The sequence below is a fragment of the Strigops habroptila genome, chromosome 7 (assembly GCF_004027225.2).
Source record: "Strigops habroptila isolate Jane chromosome 7, bStrHab1.2.pri, whole genome shotgun sequence".
NCBI lineage: Eukaryota > Metazoa > Chordata > Aves > Psittaciformes > Psittacidae > Strigops > Strigops habroptila.
In genome coordinates this window covers 24,539,856-24,552,172 of record NC_044283.2, presented here as the reverse complement: position 1 = coordinate 24,552,172, position 12,317 = coordinate 24,539,856, and the positions used below count along the sequence as shown (strand labels likewise).

Sequence of the window (12,317 nt, the reverse complement as noted above, 5' to 3'; positions counted from 1 at the left end):
CTGCAGCCTAGCCAAGCTACAAGGCGGTGAAGTCATAGGAATGACTGCAGGAGTTAACTTGGGTCAAAGCCAGTTGTCCTCAACCTGAGCTAACAAAAATAGGCTGGACTCCAACCAACACTTTGCTCTCATGTATCTTTCCACACACTTCCAGGAACATGACACACAAAAAGCTCATTTGATCTGCACAGAGCAGGCTTGGGAAAAGCCAGGCTTACTAGCTCTGAATCCACAATGATACAGTGATGGTGCTTCCTCAGGAGCTGACCTATCACTGCCCCCGACCCACGGGGTCTTGCTAAATGAGGTCTATCCAGAACACTTCCCTCCTGCAAACTCTCCTCTTGACAGTGGCCATACCTCCCCCTCCCCTTGACATACACCACTCCCTCACTCTCCCACAAGATAAGCTAGGCCTGAACAGCATCTCTTCAGCATCTTCAGGCCAAAAAAATCTGAAACCATGACCCTCATTTTCAGTAATGTGAGCATTCAGCACCCACTCACAACACTTAAAATCAGGCCACAAATCTGTTCCTCTTTACACCCGCAGATGGTTGCTTCATCTCCCTACAGATGGTAAATTGAAGTCAAGGCAAGTGGCTTTCATGCAGAACTCCAAGACTACTATTTGACGAAATTTGTTGCAAGCTGAGATGTAGTCTTTCAAGGAAGGACAGAAGGCTATACTTGTGGCAAAAATCCTTTATTAAACTAGATTTTGTAAATCCTTTTCACATTAGAAATTCTAAATGCAAATTACAAAACTGTATTTCAGTAAAAAAATGAAAGTTACCGTTAACAGCAAAATTACAACTTTATACAGATAAAAAAAGCATTTTTTAATTTTAATTTAAAAATAGACATTTGCATCTTCCAAGGTACTGGTCCTAACAGCTTTTACAGCTGGTAGCTGCAATACTAGGTCTTTTCACATGCATATTTGCATATAGTCATTTAATCCTCTGCAGAGTTTATTTAGCTGAAATAGCAAGAACATTGGGGTTTGTGTGGGCTTTTTTAAGAGAACATGGTACTTGGGAATTGTGGTAAGTTGACGAACTCTTCTTTGTTACAGTGCTGATACTCTATCCTCTCCTTGGCTCCACAAAGAGCACAATATTGTTCTGGAAATGTGAATTACATTTGAAGACATAAGCGTCAGTAACATACAGTCTATGTATAATTTCTCATATTACATTTATAATGATCCCTCTTTGCCATTATCAGCAACTAAATTATTTTCTTGTCTACCCACCACATTTTGTGGCAAGATTAAGTAACAATGTGGTTACTTTTCACCTCCTCAAGTAAAACCTTAAGAGTGCATGTTCTGATAAGCCTACGAGATCTTCCCTGATATTCCACATACTTACAACAGTAATGTTCCAGATGTTCTAGTGCTAGTGATGTTCTAGGTTTTGACTAGAGCATCTGGACATTGTTTAAATAGGAATTCCCAAGTCACAATGGTTTCCAACAGCCACAAAAAAAATGCCAGTTAAACTTCACTCGATGTGTCCTTCAACAGGCCTACAAAAACATTAAGTTTAAATACAATTGTACCACATACTTTTAAAAGCAAAAGTGATTAAAGTGTTGTCAAGATATCTTGAAACATTTTTTTAAAAAATCACTTTTGCCCTACTATATTCACAATCAACAAATATGTTTTTAAACACATTACTCAGGAGAACAACCTTCTTCATTGCACCTCTGGGTCTTTGTTTTTTAATTTACTGTAAGATTATTCATCAATGCTAGCACAATATTAAATTTTGTATATATATCTATACAAAAAAGATAAATCTCCTAAATGAAAAATTGGGATAAAGGTTAAAATGTTTTGCAAAAAAGAACCCAAAAGTCACGTATTAAAAGCTACTAGTCATCGTAACCACATACTGTTGAAGAATAGGATAAAAAGTGGTACACAAAATAGGTATTTTAACAGTCGCACATTATTTCAGAGTGCTGGTGGCAATACTGTTAAGTGCTATTTTAATTAAAAGTATAAGATGATACAGAATTTACACACTACCTCAGGATTCTCACTGATGTAATTGCAGAAGACATCAGAAAGGCTGAAAGTTCTAAAATGTAACCTACTTTGAAATACCATTTTGAAACAATTATATTTGATGTAATTCATCCACTATACATTATAAAACAGTCAAAGAAATACAAGAAGTCCAGTGGTTTTTTTTCTGGACAGTTTGGCAAGTAGCTGAAAGCATGGAAATCCTTACTAATAAAAATCTATTTTCTTTCTCTCTGTGCACTCATCTTCTGCTCCATTGTGTATCCAGCTCAGCACAGCTGCTAAGCACATGCTCAAGATTGTATGGAAGAAAAAGGCTGAGCTCGTTATATTTTCTCCAAGTTGGAACTGCAATGCCTCACCCTGAGTTGCTGAAGCTGATAAAGGCTCTGTCGCTAACTTCAATACAGGCAAGATCAGTTCTGCCCATGTTATGAATTTAAACCATCATCTTCCATTGAAGTTCAGCCTGTAATCAAACAACTTTTACCAGGTGAATGATCAACCTATAAGCACATAGGGTATTCAGAGTACCTTAGTGAACCTCAACCTGTACCCAAAAGGACAATGGAGAGAGGGAGAGAGAGAAGCACTCCAAATTGCTCTTAAGCTATGTACTCCTCTGCTGACTTCGACAGACTGGAGAAAAACTCTCCTGGTAATGGGTGTAGCTGAGGTTTTGCCCTGAACATTTTTATGCACTTATCCAAGTAGGAGTAAGAGATTAAAAAATAACGTGGAAGTACATTGAACCTCCTTTTCTGCAGAGTTCTAGTCCTCTTCCAGACTACAAGTTTATACAATTTTTAGTCTTTAATCTCTTGTCCCCTTGATTGTGCATTTTTATCTTACAGTAGCTGACTTTGGAAGAGGCTCAGGAAGCGGTGACTTCAAGAATACCCCTGAGCACACTGGTTATGTGTTCTCTGGGGAAGCGAGAGTGAAGCACAATCATCATCCCCTTGATAAACCAGAAGCAGGTAAAAAGCTGTGTTTCTCATCTCCAAGGTACTTGTCAACAACTAGATGACGATGAACAGATGGGCAAGACAACAATTCTTTCTGCTTGCCTGTTGAACTGCAACCTAAGCTGTCTTTGCCCGTGTCAGGAAAGGTGTGAATATGCTGAGTGAATCAGACCCCCTCTCAAATCAAACAGAAGTTTTGCCACTTCCCTGTTTACAAGCACATCACTGTAGGGCTTGGGCACCCAACGGCTCAACACACAACACTTCTGAGCATACACTGAGACCTTTGCTGGGCAGCTCAGCCACCTGAACCAAACAACAGGGACTCCACTTTAAAGACTTGCCCCAGAAAGCTGCATCTCCGTTCAGTATAAACAGCAGCACCAAGGAAAACATGTTCAGGAGCAGAATGAAGTTCCTTGGTCCAAAAGAAAGATCCTAAATTCACTAAGGCAATTCCGGCATCTGCACCCCTGAACTGCTTATAGTCTGAACTGTTGTCTCAAGTCCAAGTGCCTAAGTGACATCTCAGTCCATTTAGGCACTGTCACAGAGGGTGGAGCACAGACTTCACTGCACAGGCGTTCATGCAGTGGGAGAAACAGCTCTGCTAATGCTATTTGTGGAGCACAGGCTTTTTTGTGTTTCACCTACTGGCTACATGAGCAGCCCAGAGAGAAAGAAAAAGGACATGATTCAGATGAACTAAGTACCTGCAAAAAATATTATGACTATTATTCCAGTAAAAGTCCCTCTGATTAAATTTTATTCAAGCTATTCTTCCACTTGAAATCACCATGAAAAGATAATTGTATCTGTTGAAGCATGACAAACTCATTTTTAAGTCTACATTGCATTCACTGTGTATATATTACAGTAAATACAGATATTCAGGAAACATATCTTTCAGTTTGTCAGCAACTTATACAGACACATTTTCAAGTGAAACCTATTTCTGTGCACAGCTTTTCTCACAGAAGTTCCTTGTTTATTACTACTCATGCACACAAATGGCAGAGCTTGCACACATATATGGATTCATACACAAATTCTGTGCGCATGTAGTTCCTGGATAAGAACTACTGCAAAAGTGGTTTAAAATGAATAAGCCCTCCCCTTAATCCTTAACCTATTAATATCGCTCCTAATACACAACTCGATACCCGTTCTGAAGAAGCCTTACAACAAAAATTTGTATGCCTTTCAAGAGGCAAACACATAAATAAAAGTAGTAACGCATGCTAGAAGATATTTCTATTTAAAAAGTTTTTGATTGCTTACTGGAAACACTTGCCACAGTACTGATGTTTATATTTAATTGGGGGGGGAGTGTTTGGGGGTTTTTGTTGTTGTTTTGGTTTTTTACACAGGTATTTCTAGATGCTGATGCAACACCACCATCAACGGAATAACTTTTGTATTCCCAGACTTTCCAGTTAGGCAATTACTACTGTAGTTTTAGCATTCACTTTGATGTTAAAAATACATTTAAAATTTCTCACTGACAATCTTTTCTACAAGGAAATCACCAAATTTAATACACACAGAATGAAGACACATCACTATTAGACACCTGTAAAGTGAAACAGTACTCAATTTGCTCCATTTAAAATACCATAAAGGAAGAAATGCTTTTAATCCAGTAGATGTTGAGAAAAGTTAAGGGCATTTCCTGCATAAATACTGTAAAATTACAGTATTAGCTATGTGTAAGTAGAGATTGAACTACAGTGTTGTATTTTTCACTTTAATAGATCACAGTAAGTCTGCAAAATTACCAAACTCACAGCTGGTCTTAATGCACAGTCCTTTATATGCAACACCCATCAGTATCCGGAGAAGTTTAAAATGGAAAAAGGACAATAGAACTGGTCAACGTATCACAAAATAATCACTAAAAAGCCATGAGGCTTTTGAATAAACCTGGAAATATTCAGCACTCAGCTGCAACTGGATTTGAAATATCAGTAGTTGCCCAGTTCCCACCTCCCCTGTGCTCTTCTCAAGGGTTTAGCACAAAGTTCTGAATCACAAAATAATGTCATACAAAGTACTATGTTTTAAAAGCATAGAATCCACAGCAATTTAAATGTGTGAGGGTCAGATGACATATCCTGGGTATGCTGAGAAGACAGTTATATTTTAAAATTGTACCTTAACTTCCCTTTAAAACATTATGTATTGCTCAGCAGAGTTCTCAATCTGCGCGTGTGAGACTTCAAATCCTGTGAGTGTCTTCTTTTTGCAGGTTCAAAAAAGGATCCATTCCACACAAAAATTTTCTTGGAAACATACTGACAAAATCACTTGCTGTAAATTGAGACCATTTCTAATAAAATATCATCCTTTAAAACAGATTACAAAATACTATTGCAGTTGTTCAAAAAGTTTTAGCTGTGATCTGACATCTCTATATTCCTCTTCTCGACAACCCTTCAATTCAGCATGACTTTCAGGCAGCCTGGTTTTATTTCTGTGAACCTGTAAACAAGAAAAGATGAAGCTTCAACGTGAAAGCTATGTGCAATGCCACCTCCTTCAGCCCTCATCAAACGTATGGGAAGTGGTAAGGCTTTCGGTCAAGTATGCATGCAGGTGAGAGTCAGGAAATCAGCATCATGTCCTCTGGATGTGACAGTCAAGAAGGATTTTACAGGGTCTGGAGAGGTGAAGAGCTGGAAACAGCAGGAACTAAGGGGAAGATTTAAGGAAAAAAATATGCTGGCCAATATTCTTGGTTATATTAATTCTGCTTCTCTTTTCCTGCTCCCCTTTCATTCCCTCTTTCAAAACAAATTTTCTCCCTTGTCTTCCATAGAAAGTAAGAAGGGAAGTCTTTGCTGTTTCTGAGTCCCACCATTACAGTCACCTTCACGCATTCCTATAAAGAAAAAGCAGCAAACATGCTGATGCCAACCCAGACGTGTTAAACTGCTGTCCCACATAAAAAGCTAAGCACTAAAGCAGGTATTGGAGACTAGTAAAAATCACGATTAACTGAATGGAAATATGTAATTAAACTATGTTAGGTAAATTTAATTCACAGTGTTTTCATCTATTTCAGAGGATCTAACATTTCATAGGTGCCGTGTATAAGATGGCATTATGCCACACATTTGGATTGGATTAACAAACAGCAGACCTACTTTAATGTGAAACAGCAGACCTGCCTTGATCTATTTAGTAGTTTAACAGTATTCTAAAATTAACTTCAATTTTCAGTTAGTTAAATGTGGGTTTAAAAAAAAAAAAAAAAGTATCAGTAACACAAATCTAAACTCACCTGAAGTTGTGGCTTGTGAGGTATCTCATAGCTGCTGGTCTGATGCGAGCAACTCCTCCCTGACTATGGCTTCCTCTTCCCGTGATAACACAAAGATACGGTTTACCACCGGTCTGCTGGTACTCTGTTACAGCAGGGATTGTAACGGTTAAGATTTTCCCTCAACAGAGACTTGGCATTCAGTATGACCTTTCCATCCGTTCTTCTGAAAACTCTCACTAGTGGTTCAGAACCCCGCTTTCCCATGCTGGCTGTGCCTCTTTTACATAAACATAGCCATTTTCCCTCTCTTCTGAAAAAGATACTCTGAAAAAACATAGTCAAGCTTTTTAAATGTAGGTTGCTTGCAATATGCATGTTGTGATCATCGCAAATCCTTCTAATTTCATAGCAGCTTTACTGTTTCTATCATCTGATCCTCACTTGGAATTTATATCCTGGGATTTAAATTAAAATTGCAAAATTAAAAGGGGCGGGTGTAATTTAGTTACTTTTTAAGTGACGCTTCTCCCTATTGTTTCATGTTTTATCTAAAAATAATGTGAGTAAAGAAATAACACTTTGTTGCATAATGGAAGGAGGAGGAAAATAGAAATCCACACAGTTTTCAACATTTAAGTCACACTTATTTGGTCTAACTTCTGCTATGCTGTGACACATGGATCAATGTATCAACGTATCACATGAGATTTATTAGGGCATCTAGCCCTGATAAGAAACTGCTCTTCTCTCAGAGATCACAGCAATCTAGGTTAACACTTTGAAAAAGAGTAAAAACGCAAATTAAACTGGATTCTCACAACAAGGCGAGATTTGGCAGCTCGAGATTACGAATTCACATGACATCTCAACTGCCCTCTCTCTTTTATTTGGGTTTTACATTAGTTTACCATTAATTCTGCCAGCACTAAGTCCCTGGTATTGATCCCCTTCCCATGTATTCACACTGAAGTTTTCTTAAGTTTAGGTGAATGGACTGAACACAGAGCCCCTACCATTATTCCAGGACTCCTGATGTAAGTGCAGCTCAAAAAATTTAGCTCTAAAAAGCATTAGGTTACAGCTTAAAGTATACAAGCATCATTTTAGGAATAGCACAAGATAATGCAATTTAATTCTCTGATGTATACTGAAAGAAAAGGATTATCCAAAGCCCTACTGAACAGTTCTGCTTCTGCTATGTGGAGTAGCTGTTTCCAAAAAATTAAGTTTGTGGAGTGGTACCTCGTGTAAGAAATATTTCTTATAAAAGCATTCCCAATGTGCTTAAATTTATAAGGTAAACTAATAATGCAGAAAATTTATCTCTCTATAGCAAGAACACTCATGGAGTACTTGAACACTCCACTGGGAGAAAAAGCAAGCCCTCAAGCAAAACTGCACAATATGGCATTTATGGGAGCAGCAGTATTCTGATCTCAAGAGATCCTGCTGGCAAACTGATATGGAAGCTACCGAAAGATAGCTCAAATCACACACTTTCATGAAAAAGCTGAAGACAATGTAATCACTGTGGTTAGAATTCCAACATAATGATTTTTCTTTAAAGATTAAAAAAGCAACATAGTTCCAACAAAGCAATGTGAAGTTGGGGAAAGTGATGCACAGCAAGACAGAGAGGAAAATACATCATTGCCATGTCAAAAAAAACCCAAACCAATTCCATGCCATATATCATTTCTTAGCAGAAAATTACAAGAATAACTTTTAGGAGGCAAGAAATAATAGCTTAATCCTACCTTCACTTTTTTCCTGCAGCACTCTGGACAACTGATTCACTGCTTCATCCACATGGAGACCATGCAGATCCAACACATTCATAGGTAGCAAGGACGTATTTACTTTCCCAAAGATTTGCACAGCAGCTGCATGGTTGGCTTCTTTCATCTTCTGCTCATGAAGGCGACCCTTTATTCATAAGCACAGCAACTATTACATGCCGAGACATAATGTAAGCTCCACACCGGTGGTTCGTTTCAAAACGACAGTACTGGCAGGGTGCTTTTAGCTCACAGTTTGAAGCAGTAAAATTTATAATCCCAACAGAACTTGTAGAAGAGGCTCAGTGAGACCTACTCACAAGGAGATTTCATGAAATCTGTTCTTAAGAAACTACTCAAAGCTGGCACAAAAAAGAAATTATAACAAAAGCCTTACAAGAAGTAAAAAAAAAAAAAAGCCAGAAAAGGCACAAAACCATAAGGTCTTTACATAAGCTAAAAAGTTACATTCCGTGCTGATTTTCAGATTCACTATCCTAACCGTAGAATTTTTCTTTCTGCTAATATTTTGCTAAAAATTTAGTGAAACAATGTCAGAGAAAATGCCCAACAGCTCCAGAAAAACGTGCTGCGTGTTGTAGTTGAGGTTAATTCTTCTCAAAGCATTCCCTAAAAATCAGACAAGCCAAGGGCAAACACTTTCAGGTTGGTTTTCTTTCTTTCTTTTTAAATAGTTGCCTATTATCTATTCTTCTGTTTTTGACAAATTTTTTATGACTGACAAGGTCAATACAGTCCCTACTGGAATTAATGGCAAGGAGCAGTATAGGGCTATTGACATTACACAGTGAACAAGTCACAACTATTTCCTCTGAACCGTGCAGTGGTAGTATCTGAGAGACTGAAGCACCAAATTATGTCTTCAAAGATCTGTAGGCACAGTCTGAAAAGGAATGGAAGACTTGACTCCAGGTATTGGACTGAAAAGGGCTCAAGAGAACAGAAGTGACAGCCTGTTCTTAAAATGGATCATCTGAAATGTATTACATTACAGACATCAGCCCCGTAACTCTCACTTGCAGGGGATTCCCAAGACAGGCTAACACCACGAAGCATCAAGTATTTTTCATGAATAAAGGTAGCTTAATGTGCCTTTTTATTGCCTAAAAGAAAATACGTAATACATTTCCCCACTGTACTTGTTATGGCTAAGAACGAAAGACAGGACTTGAAATAAGATTTCTATTTAAAATTATGCAAACCTTCATTTAGAATCTCTCCAAACTTCAAGAATTTATAAACCAAGAACATAAAGTGTTCATTATAAAGACCAATAATCAAAGTATTTCCTACATGCATAGTAACAATCTAAACATTGAGTGATGTTATACCAACTGCATGAAAGTTTTTTTAAGATAATATGCAAATTCAAGTGATTCATTATTATACTTTTGTTCTGTCATAATGCAACTCAGTTAAAATTAAATGCTTCTATAACGTGAATTCTTAACAATTTTTTATATGCTATTACATCAGAGAAAAGCTACAGCCTTTGAAGATATTCGTAACAGATTTGTTTTTAAGAATGGTGTGAATCAATGGTTTCATGTGAAGGCACCAAGAAACCATGTATGGAACATTTCGATGTCCTAAGCCTGTCAGTGTTTAAAAGTGGAGATTCCCCAGTATTAGATACTTTTAAGATTTGGCTGGACAGGGTGCTTGAACATCTAGTCCAGGTCATGCTTTGTCTAGAAAGGTAGGACCGGATGATCCTTGAGGTCCCCTCCAACCTGGTATGCTATGATTCTATGATTACAAGAACAGTTGATACTTACAATCAAGAATATGATCAACAACAACGATCAATGGTAATCAAACTGGTATATACCAAGAAATCTGCTTGAATCAAGACCAGAGAGCCTGTGCTCCAAGGCCAGTGCACACAAGACTGATCAGCAGCAGATTTACATTCTAAAACCAGATGGATGGCAAAAACCATGGCATACTACACCTTGTTTATCCCAACCCAAGACAGACTGTAGCCATAAAGATAGTCAGAATGAAGAAGCAAAGATGGCAGGCCCAATCTTGCCCAGGATCTTCAGAGGATGAAGCAAGCAAGATTCTGAGGCAGAAGATCACATCTTAATACCTGTCCTACTTTTAATACCTATCCTTTTAATACTCCTAAAAAGTACAGAAAACGTCTAAAAACAGTTCATGACCAATAAAGAGGAACCCAAGGGACATATGAAGGATTTGAAAACTGCTCTTTGTTGCAGTCCATGTCACACATGAGTGAACCTGGCCGGACCACATGGACAAAATCTTGGTGCTTGCAAGTATTTGGATGTGAGAATGCGATCTATGAACAAACAAGTATGTGTGACTGAGCACTAAATACCATCTTCCACAAGGTCTTGCACTGAATTTGCTTACATCAGCTTCCTGTATCAATAGTGAAAGAAGAGTTTACTTGTAAGGTGATTCTCAATACAACACTTACACAGGAAACAGTAATTGAGCAAATTTATCAACTCTAGTAGGCACAATGTTTTCCTTATAACTTCCAATTCAGTATTTAAGTACCTCTATAAATTTAGGCAAAAAGCACAATGTTTACATTTACCTGATGAGCATAAAATGCTGCCACAGACTTCATACCCATGTGATGGGCCTCCCCAGCCTTTTTCAAACATTCCTGTCTCTTTTGCTGGTGACAAAAAGCTTCTGCTCTTAAATCATCGTATTGTGGATACTCAATTTTTTGAAGTATTTCGCTCAAAGGTTCATCCTCTTCCTTATTTTTTTTTGCCTGTAGGAATTCGCAATGTTGAAGCTAAGTATGCACTGTCGGGTGTTTTCATTAACATGATTTGGGTCTGTTTGTAACTACTATTTAAAAAAAACCAAACAAACAGAAATACCTTCTTCTCCCGGTTCTTTGCAGCACTGCAGGAAGAAACCATTTCATTTTGCTGAACACTTTCTTGAGCTATAACTGTTTTTACAGGATCTGCCTCCAGAACACAGTTCAGAAACTGTTCGGTTTGTTCTAAAGAGTAGCTGTGAAGGATAAGTAAAATCTGTGACTTTACAAAGCTATTAATAACTGCTACATTTATTAAAATACATATTGTAAACCTTGATATTGTTACAGAAAGATTACAATGGAAATAAAGCACTGGAATGGAATTTTCCACCTCACTACAAAAAGGCTTGCAGGCTTACTGTACTGCATTACTGGCACCAACACACATGCAGTCTTGGTTGACTGCAATGTAATTATGGGGCACTTGAATATTAAAATAACAATGAAATACTAAAGTAAATTGCATCCTACCTTAATCAAACAGACATTAGTTTAGAAGTAAACACTGCTTTTTGGGCTGGGTAAGTTACTTCATCTTAAATCTTCTCTGGTCAGGGATAGATAGTACAAACTAGTTTAAAACTAGCTCAGTTTTCTGAAACCATTTAGCAGGAAATTCCTTGTATTTCCAGTCAAGCTTTGTTATTAATTTAATGAAATGAGAACAGGACATCAGTTGCCATCAGATTTCTAATAAGCCCTCTTTCTTCTTTATTCTTCCTGCTGTTTATTAAGCAGACAAGAAGGCTGATCAAAAGTAAAGATAGATTTTTGCAAAGTCAACGTTATGAAGAGAATTTAGAATGTGAAAAACAAGAGATAGTGAAATGCTTAAGCTACAGAAATGGATGAGGGACATATTTTAAACATCCCACAAGGAAAGGTTTTAGTAACAACATGGACAAGCAGAAAGACTGACAAGTATGCATGCAAACCCATACGTAGAGATGTTCAATTGGCCAATGATGAAAAAAGAAGTCTCTCTTGAAAGAAAGTTCAGTTCTCTCAGCTTGGATTTAACAAGGTAGCCACATACCCCAGAAATTAACGCAGAAGAGAGAATGTCATCAGGAAGAGATTGAGAAATGGCTCATTTCTTCAGAGCTGCTGTAGTAACCAGAAGAGTACTCACAGCTAACATCAGGTGATGGTAGTCTTCCTCTTGGGCAGATCCCATTTCCTGTGAACCCACTATTACTACCTCCACTAATTCCTCCCACTTGATTTAAACCTCAGCTCCACAGCAAATATGCAGTTCCACTGACGTTCAGTCAAAGGTCAACACCCAGAGACATTCTTCTCCCAAGGAGAGAAACTGTTTACTCCCCCATAAAAGAAACAAGTCTACACATAGAGTTTCTATGTGCTTTTTGCTTTTAACATAAGCTAGTTTTGCTTTATGTATATCTACAAAAGTGTGCTAGTTTGG

The 12,317-nt window shown here is 37.8% G+C and overlaps 1 protein-coding gene across 6 annotated transcripts in view; it reads right to left on the bottom strand.

Annotated features, from left to right (window-relative positions):
• Positions 1-690: 690 nt before the first annotated feature.
• Positions 691-12,317, bottom strand: part of N4BP2 (NEDD4 binding protein 2) — a 44,036-nt gene continuing 32,409 nt past the window's right edge. For 4 of the 6 annotated variants that reach the window (XM_030493353.1, XM_030493354.1, XM_030493351.1 and 1 more), the window contains 5 exons: positions 10,944-11,082; positions 10,646-10,831; positions 8,032-8,200; positions 6,293-6,416; positions 4,111-5,490 (listed from right to left, as the gene is read on the bottom strand). In XM_030493353.1, the coding sequence (XP_030349213.1) occupies positions 5,445-5,490; positions 6,293-6,416; positions 8,032-8,200; positions 10,646-10,831; positions 10,944-11,082 (664 nt within the window). In that variant the 3' untranslated portion in view covers positions 4,111-5,444. Of the gene's footprint in view, positions 5,491-6,292; positions 6,599-8,031; positions 8,201-10,645; positions 10,832-10,943; positions 11,083-12,317 lie in introns of all 6 variants that reach the window. The other 2 variants (XR_003992438.1, XM_030493348.1) reach the window with 2 other exon arrangements.